The sequence below is a fragment of the Saccoglossus kowalevskii genome, chromosome 10, assembly GCF_978046115.1.
Source record: "Saccoglossus kowalevskii chromosome 10, keSacKowa6.1, whole genome shotgun sequence".
Taxonomy (NCBI): Eukaryota; Metazoa; Hemichordata; class Enteropneusta; family Harrimaniidae; genus Saccoglossus; species Saccoglossus kowalevskii.
Genome location: NC_140650.1, coordinates 27,082,241 through 27,097,615, shown reverse-complemented (window position 1 = coordinate 27,097,615; position 15,375 = coordinate 27,082,241). Strand labels below are relative to the sequence as shown.

The 15,375-nt window shown below is 36.2% G+C and overlaps 1 protein-coding gene across 2 annotated transcripts; it reads left to right on the top strand.

Moving 5' to 3' along the window:
• Positions 1 to 27: 27 nt before the first annotated feature.
• Positions 28 to 13,580, top strand: LOC146737998 (uncharacterized). Of its 2 annotated transcripts, XM_085504444.1 has the most exons (5): positions 28 to 108; positions 2,909 to 3,105; positions 5,960 to 6,036; positions 7,096 to 8,838; positions 13,299 to 13,580. In XM_085504444.1, exons 2-5 carry the CDS (start codon positions 2,925 to 2,927, stop codon positions 13,314 to 13,316), a joined length of 2,019 nt encoding a protein of 672 aa, XP_085360570.1. In that variant the 5' UTR covers positions 28 to 108; positions 2,909 to 2,924; the 3' UTR covers positions 13,317 to 13,580. The 2 variants fall into 2 exon arrangements, with proteins under 2 accessions (XP_085360570.1, XP_085360569.1); XM_085504443.1 differs by lacking the exon at positions 13,299 to 13,580 and having other exon boundaries at positions 7,096 to 10,255.
• Positions 13,581 to 15,375: the final 1,795 nt, after the last annotated feature.

The window sequence follows — 15,375 nt, the reverse complement described above, 5'->3', positions numbered from 1 at the left end:
AATTCCCATCTTTCACAACACGACTGCGCAGACACACAACCCCTGAGTTGCAGAGAAGACATTTTTATTTCCCTCAGCGTTTTATTTTATTCGACTGTTGACTCGTTTGTGAGTATTATTATTATTCCAAAGAGCATATAGGACTGATTATGGTTCAAAGACGAGATTGTTCATGATGATGTATTTTCGTCGTTGACAATTCGATCGTTCCAATGCAATTGCTTTTAGAATGCAATTCAACTGCACTGACAACTAATATTAACGGTGTTCATATACACTATTCGTATCTATTCAATTGTTTCAAGTGTTTGATGTAAATACAGGGATCTATTCTAGATTCTAATTCGAGGTGAAATGTTAATTGCACTCTGATATACTATTAATTTTAACACTATATTTAGTATTGGGAGATATCATACCATAAGCTAAACGATAAACTATAAGAATTCCCACAAAATCTAGGGGTTGACAAGCACTCGTATACATGTATTCAATAGTTAAAAAACACAATGCAAATTTGAAGCTGAACTGATCATCAAATTCTGACGTGTTTAGTACATCATATTTTCCACCATATGCCACGTACTCTCCATAAAATTTTAACACTCTTTAAAGTGCCTGTGAAATGCATGCTACTTTCTCGTCTAAATTGGTACATCAATATTATTAATTGTCACCGGCATAATTATGACATCATATTAAAAATTACTTGGTCTAAACACAGCCCAGGCCTGTATTCCTTTTCCATAGATTATTACACAGATCAAGCTGCCAGTAAAGATCACAGACATGTGAAGTCGTCATTCAACACCGATCACAATTCAGAAACTTTTAGACAGCGAAATTGAAAAACAATTAACAGTTTGTAAGTTCTGCGTAATTTCCTGTTTGTCCGACACTTCGGTTATCACATCACTATCAAAATTATTGCTACCTATTACATAACACAAACTAAATGGTCTCTATACAGCGATATTCAGGATTGCAAAAATGTCAAATTTGAAACACTTACTGGACGTCTCTCTCTCTTCTAAAATTACGCCACTGTGAACATGGGCTGGTCCAGAATCTTGTTCTTTAAAAAGTGTTGGTATTGCACCAGGTTTAAGTTTTCTGCGTTTCTCTTTAAAACCTAGTTGTGTGCATAAATGAGGACAGTTGTTCGGCAAAAAAATCAGAGAAAAAATGTACACATATGTTTACGCAGAAGGTTCAACATTTCCTTGTTGCTTTCACTGCTTTTGTCCACAATGTCGACAACCTTCGGATCAATTAGAAACATGTAAATACTTATCCTGCGTTTATACGTATTACTGCATCCGCCCACAAAACCATGTTTAACCATCATAAATGTTTGTTGTGAAAACAACTTCTAAAAACTCTGACCGAAAAATGTATACCATTATCGGGGTAAAAGTATATTGAATTACGCAGTATTACACAAATCTAAAATGGGAAATGTGTGGGTGTGCATTTCACAGGCACTTTAATTGTAACAAAACTGTTAAATCAGTTTTGCTATGTATTTGTTTTAAAAATCAAATGATCATTAACAAAGTAGTAATCCACATATTTTGACAATACAATATGATACAAGATCTAATAAAATAGCAGAAAATATATACTGAGGGTAAAAATAAATAGTCAATGAGGTCTTATCAATGTTCTTGGATACCACAATTTTTCTACCAATAGCTTCATTAGGTTTCTTTGGTGGGGCTGTTTCGAATATCGTCTGTGGTCTGCCCGTTGTCTCCAAAACATATGAAATATGTGAGTTATAGATGTATAGGAAGATACTGCCATAGTTTACCAATCAGACCAATAAGTGGTGTTATTTTCACTAGTGGGGTTTCCATGTAAAATGTTTATCAATAGTTTAACCCTGAATATGTGGTGAAACCATCTTCTTTTATTATATTATTATTAAGACCATTTTTTTAGATCTAGGACAGAGGTAAGATAATTTTTGTACAAATTGTGATTTCTTTGAACTTTTGGGTCATAATTACTTATAACATGTTTTGCATATAGTTATATTTTTATGGTTTGATGTGTTTATTTTTAATGACAAATTTATTATAGAGTCAACATTGTTAAAATTATTGGACCAATTTATAAATAAGTTTTCTGTGGAATTTGTCAATATGAGTAGAAGATAATCGATAATGTCAGTAAAAACTCTTACACAATCGTCACAGTGTTCAGAATAGTTGGCATAAATATGGTCTGTTACCGTTGCAAAGTAAATTGTTATTTTGGGTTGGCTCAATCTGATTAAAATCCCATGTAGGTTTGAGGCACCAATTTTTGTTTTTTTATTATTATTTCTTTATATAATATTTATTTGTATTTTGATTTGAAGATTTTTTTGGTTTTACTTGCCGTTAATCAGTTTTTGGAGAATCGTGTCCCAGTCGCCTCTTAAAAAAAAAAAAAAAAATTGGAGCCTCATACCTACATCGGATTTTAATCATGTTGGGGGTGGCTGTGAAATTAATTGTTCAAAATTAGGGGAGGAGGGTGCATTGAAATGGTTAATATGAGATCAACAGGCTGGAGTTAATATTTTCTAGGTAACTTTCAAGTCCTGAAGTAAATTCTCCAACACTCGTACCTGGTTTCCTATATATAATATCTAAATGTGGACCTCAGTGATAATTGCAGTTCAATCCACAATGAATCTAAATGGGGAATGATGACAGGTGTTTTAGAACGTACTTGAGAGATTCTTGAATAACTGTTCTCACCCCTCTAGGACTAATTTCCAACACTGTTAGTTGGTAATAATAATTTTTAGCTTTGTTAAGAGAGCTAAATAAAATATGGCATTACTCAAAACTAATAAATTTGACTTTATTTTCATTATGATGTTAATTTACTTTTATAATATTTTTTTTTCCCACAGCAGTGCACTATTTATAATGAATACAAAGAATGTCCTAGTGTCTGGTTTCAGTCGTATATCACCTCAAAATGATGACGGTATTAAAAAATGTCTCAAGGACTATTTTAAGAAACCAGAAGTTGGAGGTTATACAGTAGATGTGGTCTTGTCAACTAGAAAACCAAACTCTGCTATTATCATTTGTCCTGATGCAAAAGGTATGATCTTAAAATGATTTTGCATGGCTTAATTAGTATATCATATCATTTGCTGCAATGTAATATGTGGTGGTTTTGAAAGCATTGAATGACATGAAATGACACACCTTTTATATGTGAATATGTATATAAATATATTACTTTGTATATATGCCAACTACCATTCTACCAGTATATGGTTAAACTACCAGTCTTTATATGTCAACAATCAGTCCATATATGTCAACTACAAGTCCATATATGTCAATTACCAGTCTTTATATCTCAACTACCAGTCCATATATATCAACTACCAGTCCATATATGACAACTACCAGTCCATATATGTCAACTACAAGTCCGAATATGGCAACTACCAGTCCATATATGTCAACTACTAGTCCAAATATGTCAAATACCAGTTCTTATATGTCAACTACCAGTCTAAATATGTCAAGTAACAGTTCTTATATGTTAACTACTAGTCCATATATGTCAACTACCAGTCCATATATGTCAACTACCAGTCCAAATATGGCAACTACCAGTCCAAATATGGCAACTACCAATCCATATATATCAACTACCAGTCCATATATGGCAACTACTGGTTCAAATATGGCAACTACCAATCCATATATATCAACTACCAGTCCATACAGGTCAACTATAGGTCTATACATGTCAGCTACTCATCTATTTTTGTCAGCTACCAGTATATACATGTAAACTGCCAGTTTATATGTGATAGCTACCAGTCTATACATTCATGTCAACTGCTAGTCTACACATGTCAACTACCAGTCCTATATGTCAGCTACTGATCTACATGAGTCAACTACCAGTCTAAATGGGGCATCTTCCAGTATATATGTGTCAGCTACCAGTCTATACATGTCAACTACCTGTCTATACATAACAACTATCAGTCTAAATGTGTCAGCTACAGATCTATGCATGTCAACTACCAGTATATACATGTCAACTACCAGCATATACATGTCAACTACCAGCCTATATGTGTCAGCTACCAGTTTGTACATTTCAAATACCAGTATATATGTGTCAGCTACCAGTTTATACATTTCAAATACCAGTATATACATGTCAACTGTCAGTATATATGTGTCAACTACCAGTACATACATGTCAACTACCTGTCTATACATATCAACTATCAGTCTAAATGTGTCAGCTACAGATCTATGCATGTCAACTACCAGTATATACATGTCAACTACCAGCATATACATGTCAACTACCAGCCTATATGTGTCAGCTACCAGTTTGTACATTTCAAATACCAGTATATATGTGTCAACTACCAGTATATACATTTCAAATAGCAGTATATACATGTCAACTACCAGTATATATGTGTCAACTACCAGTATATGTGTCGTCAAATACCAGTATATATGTGTCAGCTACCAGTATAGACATTTCAAATACCAGTATATACATGTCAACTACCAGTATATATGTGTCAACTACCAGTATATATGTGTCAACTACCAGTCTATACATGTCAACTACCAGTATATATGTGTCAACTGCCAGTATATACATGTCAACTACCAGTATATATGTGTCAACTACCAGTATATATGTGTCAACTACCAGTATATATGTGTCAGCTACCTGTCTATACATATCAACTATCAGTCTAAATGTGTCAGCTACAGATCTATGCATGTCAACTACCAGTATATACATGTCAACTACCAGCATATACATGTCAACTACCAGCCTATACATGTCAACTACCAGTATATGTGTGTCAACTACCAGTCTATACATGTCAACTACCAGTATATATGTGTCAACTACCAGTCTATACATGTCAACTACCAGTATATGTGTCAACTACCAGTATATGTGTCAACTACCAGTATATACATGTCAACTACCAGTATATATGTGTCAACTACCAGTATATACATGTCAACTATCAGTATATATGTGTCAACTACCAGTATATATGTGTCAACTACCAGTATATACATGTCAACTACCAGTATATATGTGTCAACTACCAGTATATGTGTCAGCTACCAGTATATATGTGTCAGCTACCAGTATATATGTGTCAGCTACCAGTATATGTGTGTCAACTACCAGTATATATGTGTCAACTACCAGTATATATGTGTCAGCTACCAGTATATATGTGTCAGCTACCAGTATATGTGTCAGCTACCAGTATATATGTGTCAACTACCAGTATATATGTGTCAACTACCAGTATATATGTGTCAGTTACCAGTATATATGTGTCAGCTATCAGTATATATGTGTCAGCTACCAGTATATATGTGTCAGCTACCAGTATATATGTGTCAACTACCAGTATATATGTGTCAGCTACCAGTATATACGTATCAGCTACCAGTATATATGTGTCAGCTACCAGTATATATGTGTCAGCTACAAGTATATATGTGTCAGGTACAAGTATATATGTGTCAGCTACCAGTATATATATATGTCAGCTACCAGTATATATGTGTCAGCTACCAGTATATATGTGTCAGCTACCAGTATATATATATGTCAGCTACCAGTATATATGTGTCAACTACCAGTATATATGTGTCAGCTACCAGTATATATGTGTCAGTTACCAGTCTATACATGTCAACTACTGGTCTTTACTTAACAGCTACCAGGAGGAGTGTAGGATATAACTTTTCAGTGAAATAATTAATGTATGCTTAATTGGAAACAATGTACATGTAGATGACCACTTGTTTATGTATATTTGTTTTCAGTAATGTACATGTAATTATCTGCAAACATTTTATGTGTCATACATGTAAAGTGAACTGAAATGCATACATTACAATTCTATTTATTCATTCTTTTTAATTCCTAGTTGCAAGAAAAATTGTGGGCTTCCAGCACCACAAGATCAATGGCAATAATGTTGATGTTAGCCTACATCCACCAGAGGTAAGCAATCATAAAATGCATGAAAAAGGCAGCAACAAAACATTACAAAATAAGTTATTTAAATATAAGATATTGTATTTGAATTATACACTAAAATACAATAAACCAAACAACAAGTTTAATTTTCCGTCTAATATGTTCACAAAGATTCAGTTTAACATATTTCACTTACCAAAACAATTAAAACCTGGTTACAAAATAATGTATTGTATACAATCCTGGACTTGATTTTTGCTGACACCAAGACGCCGAAAATAAATTACAAGTGAGAATAAAAACTAACATATTACAGCAACAACAATGTATGTGATGAAAGCCTGTTCAATGTCTTGCAAGATAGTTATACAGCACCCTCTACGGCTGACTGTATTACTGGTCAACTACTTTGTTTTTACAGAAGTCATAGGATAACAGTTGACATTTGTTAGATATAAGTCATTAATTGAACACTGGGTTTTATATATGTTATTTTAAATTAAATCTATGTAAACATGTAATAATAACAATAGAACCCACTGGAAAAAATCTGTGCATTTCCAGTATATTAACAACAATGCATTTCCAGTATATTAACAACAAAATAAATTGTTAGCAGGAAAGAGAAATTACACATTTAGAGTAGTTTATTATTAATTATGTTGCAAATCATTGAAAATGAGTCAGATTACTATAATATGCATAACTCATGAACAATATTGTCTCAGGTCACAATGAAAATAATGGTAGTTTGGTATGACTTGCCAATGTACCAAACGTTTTCGGGGGATTACTACTATGGGTCACTTCTTCTCTTGGTATGTACATGTAACTCCCTTCAGTTGTGTAGATAGAAATTTATTCTTGAGAAGTTGACCTGCCCATTTGTATGCAAATCAACTCAGCCAAATTTGGCCATAAATAGCTCCCTGTGCGACACTGTTTGCTCTATTGTGGTTATACATAGATAGTTACACTGAATGAATTAACAGACTTCAAAGGACTGATGCATAGATAGTTACACTGAATGAATTAACAGACTTCAAAGGACTGATGCATATTTTCATTTGTTCTGTTTCACAGCCTCTGAGTAATATAAGTGCAACTGTTACCAAGGGCTTTCTTGAAGGGCTTCAAAGTAAGAATGCATTCCTGAGTGAGCTGAAAAAAACTGGAGTCGCCGTACATGATAGGGCTGAAGTAACAATCAGTGGCAGTTATTACCAATTGCTAAAAGCTTTGGAATGCCTCGAAAATTTTTCTGAGAATAAGCATCACAAAACCAAACGTAGTAGGCATCCACCAAAAGATGCAGGTGTTGGAATTCAGAAATCTTCCCAAGCCACCAGTGCAAGTATGTTTAGACGTGAAGAAAAATCAACAAAGCCAGCAGATGATGATGGCAGATACTGTCTTGATGATGTGACGCCTGACATATTATCCTACATTATGCACGTATTTGGTCAAAAGGTGAAAGATGTTGAAAGTAAATATAACGTCAAGTTAAGTAAGAATAAAACACATGATGGTTCAATAAAGTTCTTCATAGAGTCGTTAACCCCGCAATCAAGAGAGCAACTTCATGAAGCAACACGTAAAACAATGGATCTATACCGTCAGACGGTTTCCACAGTAATACAAGAACATATTGACTGTGGTGATGACATTTACAGAGTGGGTGACATTCAAATGAAGTATCCTAATGTCTTCATCAAAACTGGTGAGACTGGAAAACATGTAGTTCTGTATGGTACTAAAGAAGCTGTGAAGGAAGCCAAGGATGCCTGTTTGAAATTACTTGGTATGTCTAAAGATAGCAAAGATGTGGAACATGATGAATCAACTTATGATGATGAATCCAGCACTATAACTGCTTCAAAGACAGATATACCTACAGTTAAATGGGAGAGTGAGAGTGGAGCCAGAATTTCACAATCTTCATCTGGTCCATTGTCAGCTGAAATTAATGAAAAAAATGAAAAGTTGTATATCACCACAAACAAAAGAATCAATATAAAGGTCTATCGAGGTGATTTAACTCATGAAAAGACAGATGCCATAGTAAATGCAGCAAATGAACGGCTGGCGCATATTGGAGGTTTGGCTGGTGCTATTTTAAAAGCTGCTGGTCGTACACTACAAACTGACTGTGATCGCATTATTCGCAATCAAGGATCTCTGAATGTGAGTGAAGTATTAACAACTGATTCATACAGGCTCCCATGTAAAATGATTATTCATGCAGTAGGACCTCGATGGTATGACTTTCATGACAAAAGTCAATGCAAAGAATTACTAAAACAGACTTTTTTAAACTGTTTCAAGGAAGCAGAAATTAATGAATTAACTTCACTTGCTATCCCTGCTCTTAGCTCTGGTATATTTGGAGTTCCCAAAGAAATATGCTCTGATTCACTATTCAATGCACTAGATGAATTCTGTGAGTGTAAGGAACGCCGTGGAATACTGCAAGAAATTCATGTAGTAAATATTGATTATGACAGTACTGCAGCTATAAAAGACAAGTTTTGGGAAAAATTTCAGCCATCATCGTATCAGCGACGCAGCGTTTATTCATCTGAAATTGATAGATATTCATCCAGCGGTGGTGGAAGTGATAGGCCCATGCAGGCATGGCATGATGGCAGAGACATATCTTCAGGATATAGTGACAAAACTCAGTATGAATCATTTGGTAGTCATGGAAACGAAATGTCTCCACATTATGATACCAAGACTGGAAATCAATCTTCTGGTAGTCAAGGGAACAAGGGAAATGTAGGAGGAGAAACAAGCAGAGACTCTTCAACATCTAGTGGTGGATGGGTAATTAAATTAATTAACTAGCGAATAACAATGTTTTATTTAACATTCATGCATACATGTATGTATGTATTTGAATGATATCGTGTTATCTATGAAGATACATGTCCATATTCACTGGCTGCAGACTAGCCAGTGTTTTTAGTTTGTAACCTTATGAATGTTGCATTGTATGTTGATATTGACAGACACAATCGTTCCCAAATTTATATCACTATTGATAGTATAAAGCTGATTGAATGTTGTTTTGTTTATTGAAAGACATAATTCATAAACATGATACAGCAACATTCCATGTAGATCTGACTAATCATGTGACCATTTCAACTTTTGTTGTGACTTGTTTACTTTATTTTGAGAGCTGATTTATTTTCAAGATTGAGCCCTGGGTTAATGTTCTGCACAATATAGTTGCACATTTGATGCTTAATAGAGACAATGCATGGTATTATTCAGAGGTTATAAATGACAGGCCAGGGTATTTGGTGGTGGATCTAAAACTTCTCTAGGTAAAATTAGCATATTTCGGACAGCAAATATATACTACAAAATAGTTGTTTATATCACATTCCTATGTGTTAATTTCCAATTCTTTCTTGGATTATATCACTATTGTAAAAGGTGATGAAAAGCCTCATGTTTTTAAAAACACTTAATTGTTGATAATTCTAAATACCCTGATTTTCACTATATTGTGTTATATAATGATTTCCACATACATTACAGGTTTTATTTGTGACAACTGACATTTTAACACATTTTGAGGGATCAGAATTTACCCACTGTGTTGTGTTTTATATTCAAATTCCAGCACTAAAACACACTCCATACAACATACATATATACAAGACGCATGACAAAATCAACAACAATTCTAGTATATTTCAAGGAACTCCCTGTAAACCAATCATGCTTTATTTTGGCACATAAACAGAGCAAAAAAAAGTTATAAAAAGTAATTTTTTTTAAATGTGATTTTTTGCATTTACATCATTTTACGAAGCATATGATGGGCCTGGCAAGTGGCTGCATTGATAATTTCACATGCTTAATTTGAAAATGCACAAAATGCACAATATGAATTTGGCAATAATAATTCATACTGGTACCAGGTTATTTCCTGCTTTGATCTCATACCTTCAATCACCTTCAATGAACAGAGCCCACAGTCATATGATCTAGATTCAGTTAGATATTTAAGCCAGTTCATTCAGTTTCATGGCAGGATCACAGGTCTTCTGGTGCCAGATACAAGGCCTTGCTTTCGACTAACAGTGTTATAATTGAAAATATCTACGTCTTTATTCATAATACCATGATTCTTTTTAGATTTAAGCAATCATGACATGGACAACTTTGATATTTCAGATAGTAATATTGACAATTTTAATAAATTTTTAAAATAATGATTCAAATTTTATTTACCATCTTGTCTTGTTTACTTGTAAATATTGCTTTTGTTGATTTAATTACTAAATATAATAATACAATTCTCACGGTAGTGCCTTAAACACAAATGCATAATTAATGTAAATTAGCGAATTAGTCAGTCAGAACATTGTACACAAATTCAAAACACCTGACATTACTTTTTATCACCATATGACTTCTTCTAAATCTGGAGGTCAACACCCATCACCGTATATCATTTACTAATACTATACGCCAATCCTTCTCACCATATGCCACCTAACACTGAACACCTACTCATATTGCCATATGTCATCTGACACTGAACACCAACCTCTATCACCGTATGTCACCTTCTAACACTGAACACCAACCCTGTCCTATCACCTTATGTCACCTTCTGACACTGAGCACTAACCCCTATCACCATATTTCACCTTCTGACACTGAACACCAACCCCTATCACCATATGTCATCTTCTGACACTGAACACCAACCACTATCACCATATTTCACCTTCTGACACTGAACACCAACCCCTATCACCATATGTCATCTTCTGACATTGAACACCAACCCCTATCACCATATTTCACTTTCTGACACTGAACACCAACCCCTATCGCCATATGTCACCTTCTGACACTGAACACCAACCCCTATCACCATATGTCACCTTCTGACACTAAACACCAACCCATATCACTGTATGTCACCTTCTGACACCGAACACCAACCCCTATCATCATATGTCACCTTCTGACACTAAACATCAACCCATATCACCTTATGTCACCTTCTGACACCGAACACCAATCCCTATCACCATATGTCACCTTCTGACACTAAACATCAACCCATATCACCTTATGTCACCTTATGTCACCTTCTGACACTAAACATCAACCCATATCACCTTATGTCACCTTCTGACACTGAACACCGACCCCTATCACCATATGTCACCTTCTGACACTGAACACCGACCCCTATCACCATATGTCACCTTCTGACACTGAACACCTATCCCTATCCCCATATGTCACCTTCTGACACTAAACATCAACCCATATCACCTTATGTCACCTTATGTCACCTTCTGACACTGAACACCGACCCCTATCACCATATGTCACCTTCTGACACTGAACACCAACCCATATCACTGTATGTCACCTTCTGACACCGAACACCAACCCCTATCATCATATGTCACTTTCTGACACTAAACATCAACCAATATCACCTTATGTCACCTTCTGACACCGAACACCAACCCCTATCACCATATGTCACCTTCTGACACTAAACATCAACCCATATCACCTTATGTCACCTTCTGACACTGAACACCTATCCCTATCCCCATATGTCACCTTCTGACACTAAACATCAACCCATATCACCATATGTCATCTTCTTACACTGAATACCAACCCCTTTCACCATATGTCATCTTCTGACACTGAACACCAACCCCTATCACCTTATGTCACCTTCTGACACCAAACACCAACCCATATCACCGTATGTCACCTTCTGACACCGAACACCAACCCCTATCACCATATATCACCTTCTGACACTAAACATCAACCCATATCACCTTGTGTCACCTTATGTCACCTTCTGACACTGAACACCAACCCCTTTCACCTTATGTCACCTTCTGACACTAAACATCAACCCATATCACCTTATGTCACCTTCTGACACTGAAGACCAACCCCTATCACCTTATGTAAACTTCTGACACTGAACACCTACCCCGTCGCCATATGTCACCTTCTGACACTGAACACCAACCCCTATCACCATATGTCACTTTCTTACACTGACACCATCTCCTATCTCCATTTCTGATACTAAAAACAAACCCCTATCACAATATGTCATCTTCTGACACTGAACACCAACCCCTATCACCTTATGTCACCTTCTGACACTGAACACCAACCCCTATCACCATATGTCACTTTCTTACACTGACACCATCTCCTATCTCCATCTTCTGATACTAAAAACAAACCCCTATCAAAATACGTCACCTTCTGACACTGAACACCGACCCCTATCACCTTATGTCACCTAACACTGAACATCGTCACATGTCATCTTCTGACACTGAACATCAACCCTTATCACCATATGTCACCTTCTGACAATGAACACCAACCCCTATCAAAATATGTCACCGTTTGACACTGAACACCGACCCCTATCACCTTATGTCACCTTGTAACACTGAGCACTAACCCCTATCATCATATGTCACCTTCTGACACTGAACACCGACCCCGATCACCATATGTCACCTTCTTACACTTAACACCAACCCCTATCACCATATGTCACTTTCTTACACTGAACACCAACCTCTATCCCCATATGTCACCTTCTTACATTTAACACCAACCCGTATCACCATGTGTCACTTTCTGATACTGAACACCAACCCCTATCACCTTATGTCACCTTCTGACAATGAACACCAACCCCTATCAAAATATGTCACCTAACACTGAACATCGTCACATGTCATCTTCTGACACTGAACATCAACCCTTATCACCATATGTCACCGTCTGACACTGAACACCGGCCCCTATCATCTCATGTCACCTTGTAACACTGAGCACTAACCCCTATCATCATATGTCACCTTCTTACACTTAACACCAACCCCTCTCACCATATGTCGCCTTCTGACACTGAACACCGACCCCTATCCCCATATGTCACCTTCTTACACACCAACCCCTCTCAACATATGTCATCTTCTGACACTGAACACAAACCCCTATCACCATATGTCACATTCTGACACTGAACACCAACCCTTGTCACCATATGAGATCTTCTGACACTGAACACCAACCCCTATCACCATGTGTCACTTTCTGACACTGAACACCAACCCCTGTCACCATATGTCACCTTCTGACACTGAACACCAACTCTTATCACCATATGTGATCTTCTGACACTGAACACCAACCCCTATCACCTTATGTCACCTTGTAACACTGAGCACTAACTCCTATCATCATAGATGCATCAACTAAAGTAACATCGGTACCGAACGGCTCTAAAAAACAGAAGAAATTTAACCCGCCGAGAGGAAAATACGGAAGTAATATGTCACCGAGGGTTGGCATGAAAGCAGATGGAGCAAAGGGAGCCGAGAAACAGGATAGGAAAGTGGACGAAACGCTATCGGCATCCAGTGAAAGTGCGGAAGGCCAGAATCAAATAATACAAGATGGCGACCTCCAAAAGGCAATGAAGTTATCCAGTAAAGATCGGGGAGACACATGACAAGATGGTGGAAAAACTGAAATTAAAAGTCCGGGAAATGGAAAGCAGACTGAGTGATTCAGAAAACAAGAACGACGATTTGGAAAACAGATCGCGACGAATGAACTTAAACTTCCATAACTTCCCAGAAGGAGCAGAAAAACACGAGAAATCGTGTTCAGAATTTATAAAGAAATTCGTCTTGAATCATATGAAGGTCAGAGGTGTCGAAAACCACGTGGCCATTCAAAGAGCTCATAGAGTGCCTTCGTTTCCGTTGCGGTCTGGTAAGCCAAGACGCATAACAGTAGCATTTGTTGACGCAAGTGCATCAAGATCAATATTATTTGCAGCTCCAGGCACACTTAAGAACAACAAGTTCGAAGGAAAGGACATCTTCATAACAGATGACGTGAGTCAAAAAATTATCCAAGATAGGAAAAGATTGATGAAATTTCGTAAAGACTACCAGAAGGAGAATCCAAATAAAAAGAGTTATATCTCATGGAGGGTTCCAGCTACGTGCATGATAGAAGTAGAAGGAAAAATGAAAGCGATTATGGTGAAAGATCTATAGGAATGAAAGACCACGAGAAAGGAAAGAAGAAGAAAAGCCTAAGAACTTTGTAAGTTTTATCAGCTATCAGTGTTGAACAGTTCTATAAGGATTTTTGGAAATTATTTTATTATCTTGTATGCTAATTCCTTGGTGCTACATATGAAGTGGTACTATCTTAGGCGGAGAGAATAAGGATTAAAATAATGAGGTTACCGAGCCGTCGCAGTATCTTGCCTTAAATATCTTAGATTATGTCTATGTTGTTTTTACCGTTTCTTTTGTTAGTATGTTTGTTAGTGTTTTGTGTTTACGACGAAAAATGGGTGCTACTATTCTTAGGAAATTCCTGTAAAAGCCAAAATATTATGTATGGACTTACAGTTATCAATTCTATCACTTAATACGAGAGGGATGAGAGATTTTAAAAAGAGAAAAAAGATATCTAATTGGATAAAAGCAAAAAAAGTGGATGTGGTTTTCTTGCAGGAAACACACAGTGTGCCAGCGGATGAACAATTTTGGTCAGCTCAATTTAGGGCCAAAATCTGGTATTCACATGGCTCTAATAACAGTAAGGGGGTAATGATTATTGACCGAAATTTAGCTTTGGAGGCTTTAAATATTGTACAAGATAATGAGGGTAGACTTCTTGTTGTTGAATGCAAGATCAATGGATCGCCTTTAATCTTAATGAAGTGGATAACTACACTGTACAGTAATATTAAAGGGTGCGTAATGAACAATGGGTTCAGTACAGGCTACTTTGAATTTAGAAGGGGAGTGAGACAAGGTGATCCCTTGTCTCCAATGTTATTTGTGTTAGCTTTAGAACCTTTATTGCTAGCAATAAAAAAAAGCCATGATATATCCGGAATTAAAATACGGGAAACCGAAATTAGAGCTGCAGCATTTGCTGATGATATGACGTGTTTTGTATCAAATGTGGAATCCGCTGGCGCACTGTTTGCCTTGCTTAATATATTTAGATCTTGTTCAGGGCTGAAAATAAATAAAGAAAAATCAGAGGGAGCTTGGTTAGGAAAATGGAGAAATAAAAAGGAAAGCATGTTCGGGGTGAAGTGGCCCACGTCTCCCATCAAAATATTGGGAATTCATTTTTCGTATGATAAAAGGGAAAATTATGCAAGAGATGTCAATAAGGCAGTGAGTAACATGAAAATGATCTTCAATTCTTGGAAACGAAGAAAACTGTCCTTATTTGGAAAAGTTCTGATTATAAAAACGTTTGGAATATCACAATTCTCGTATATTC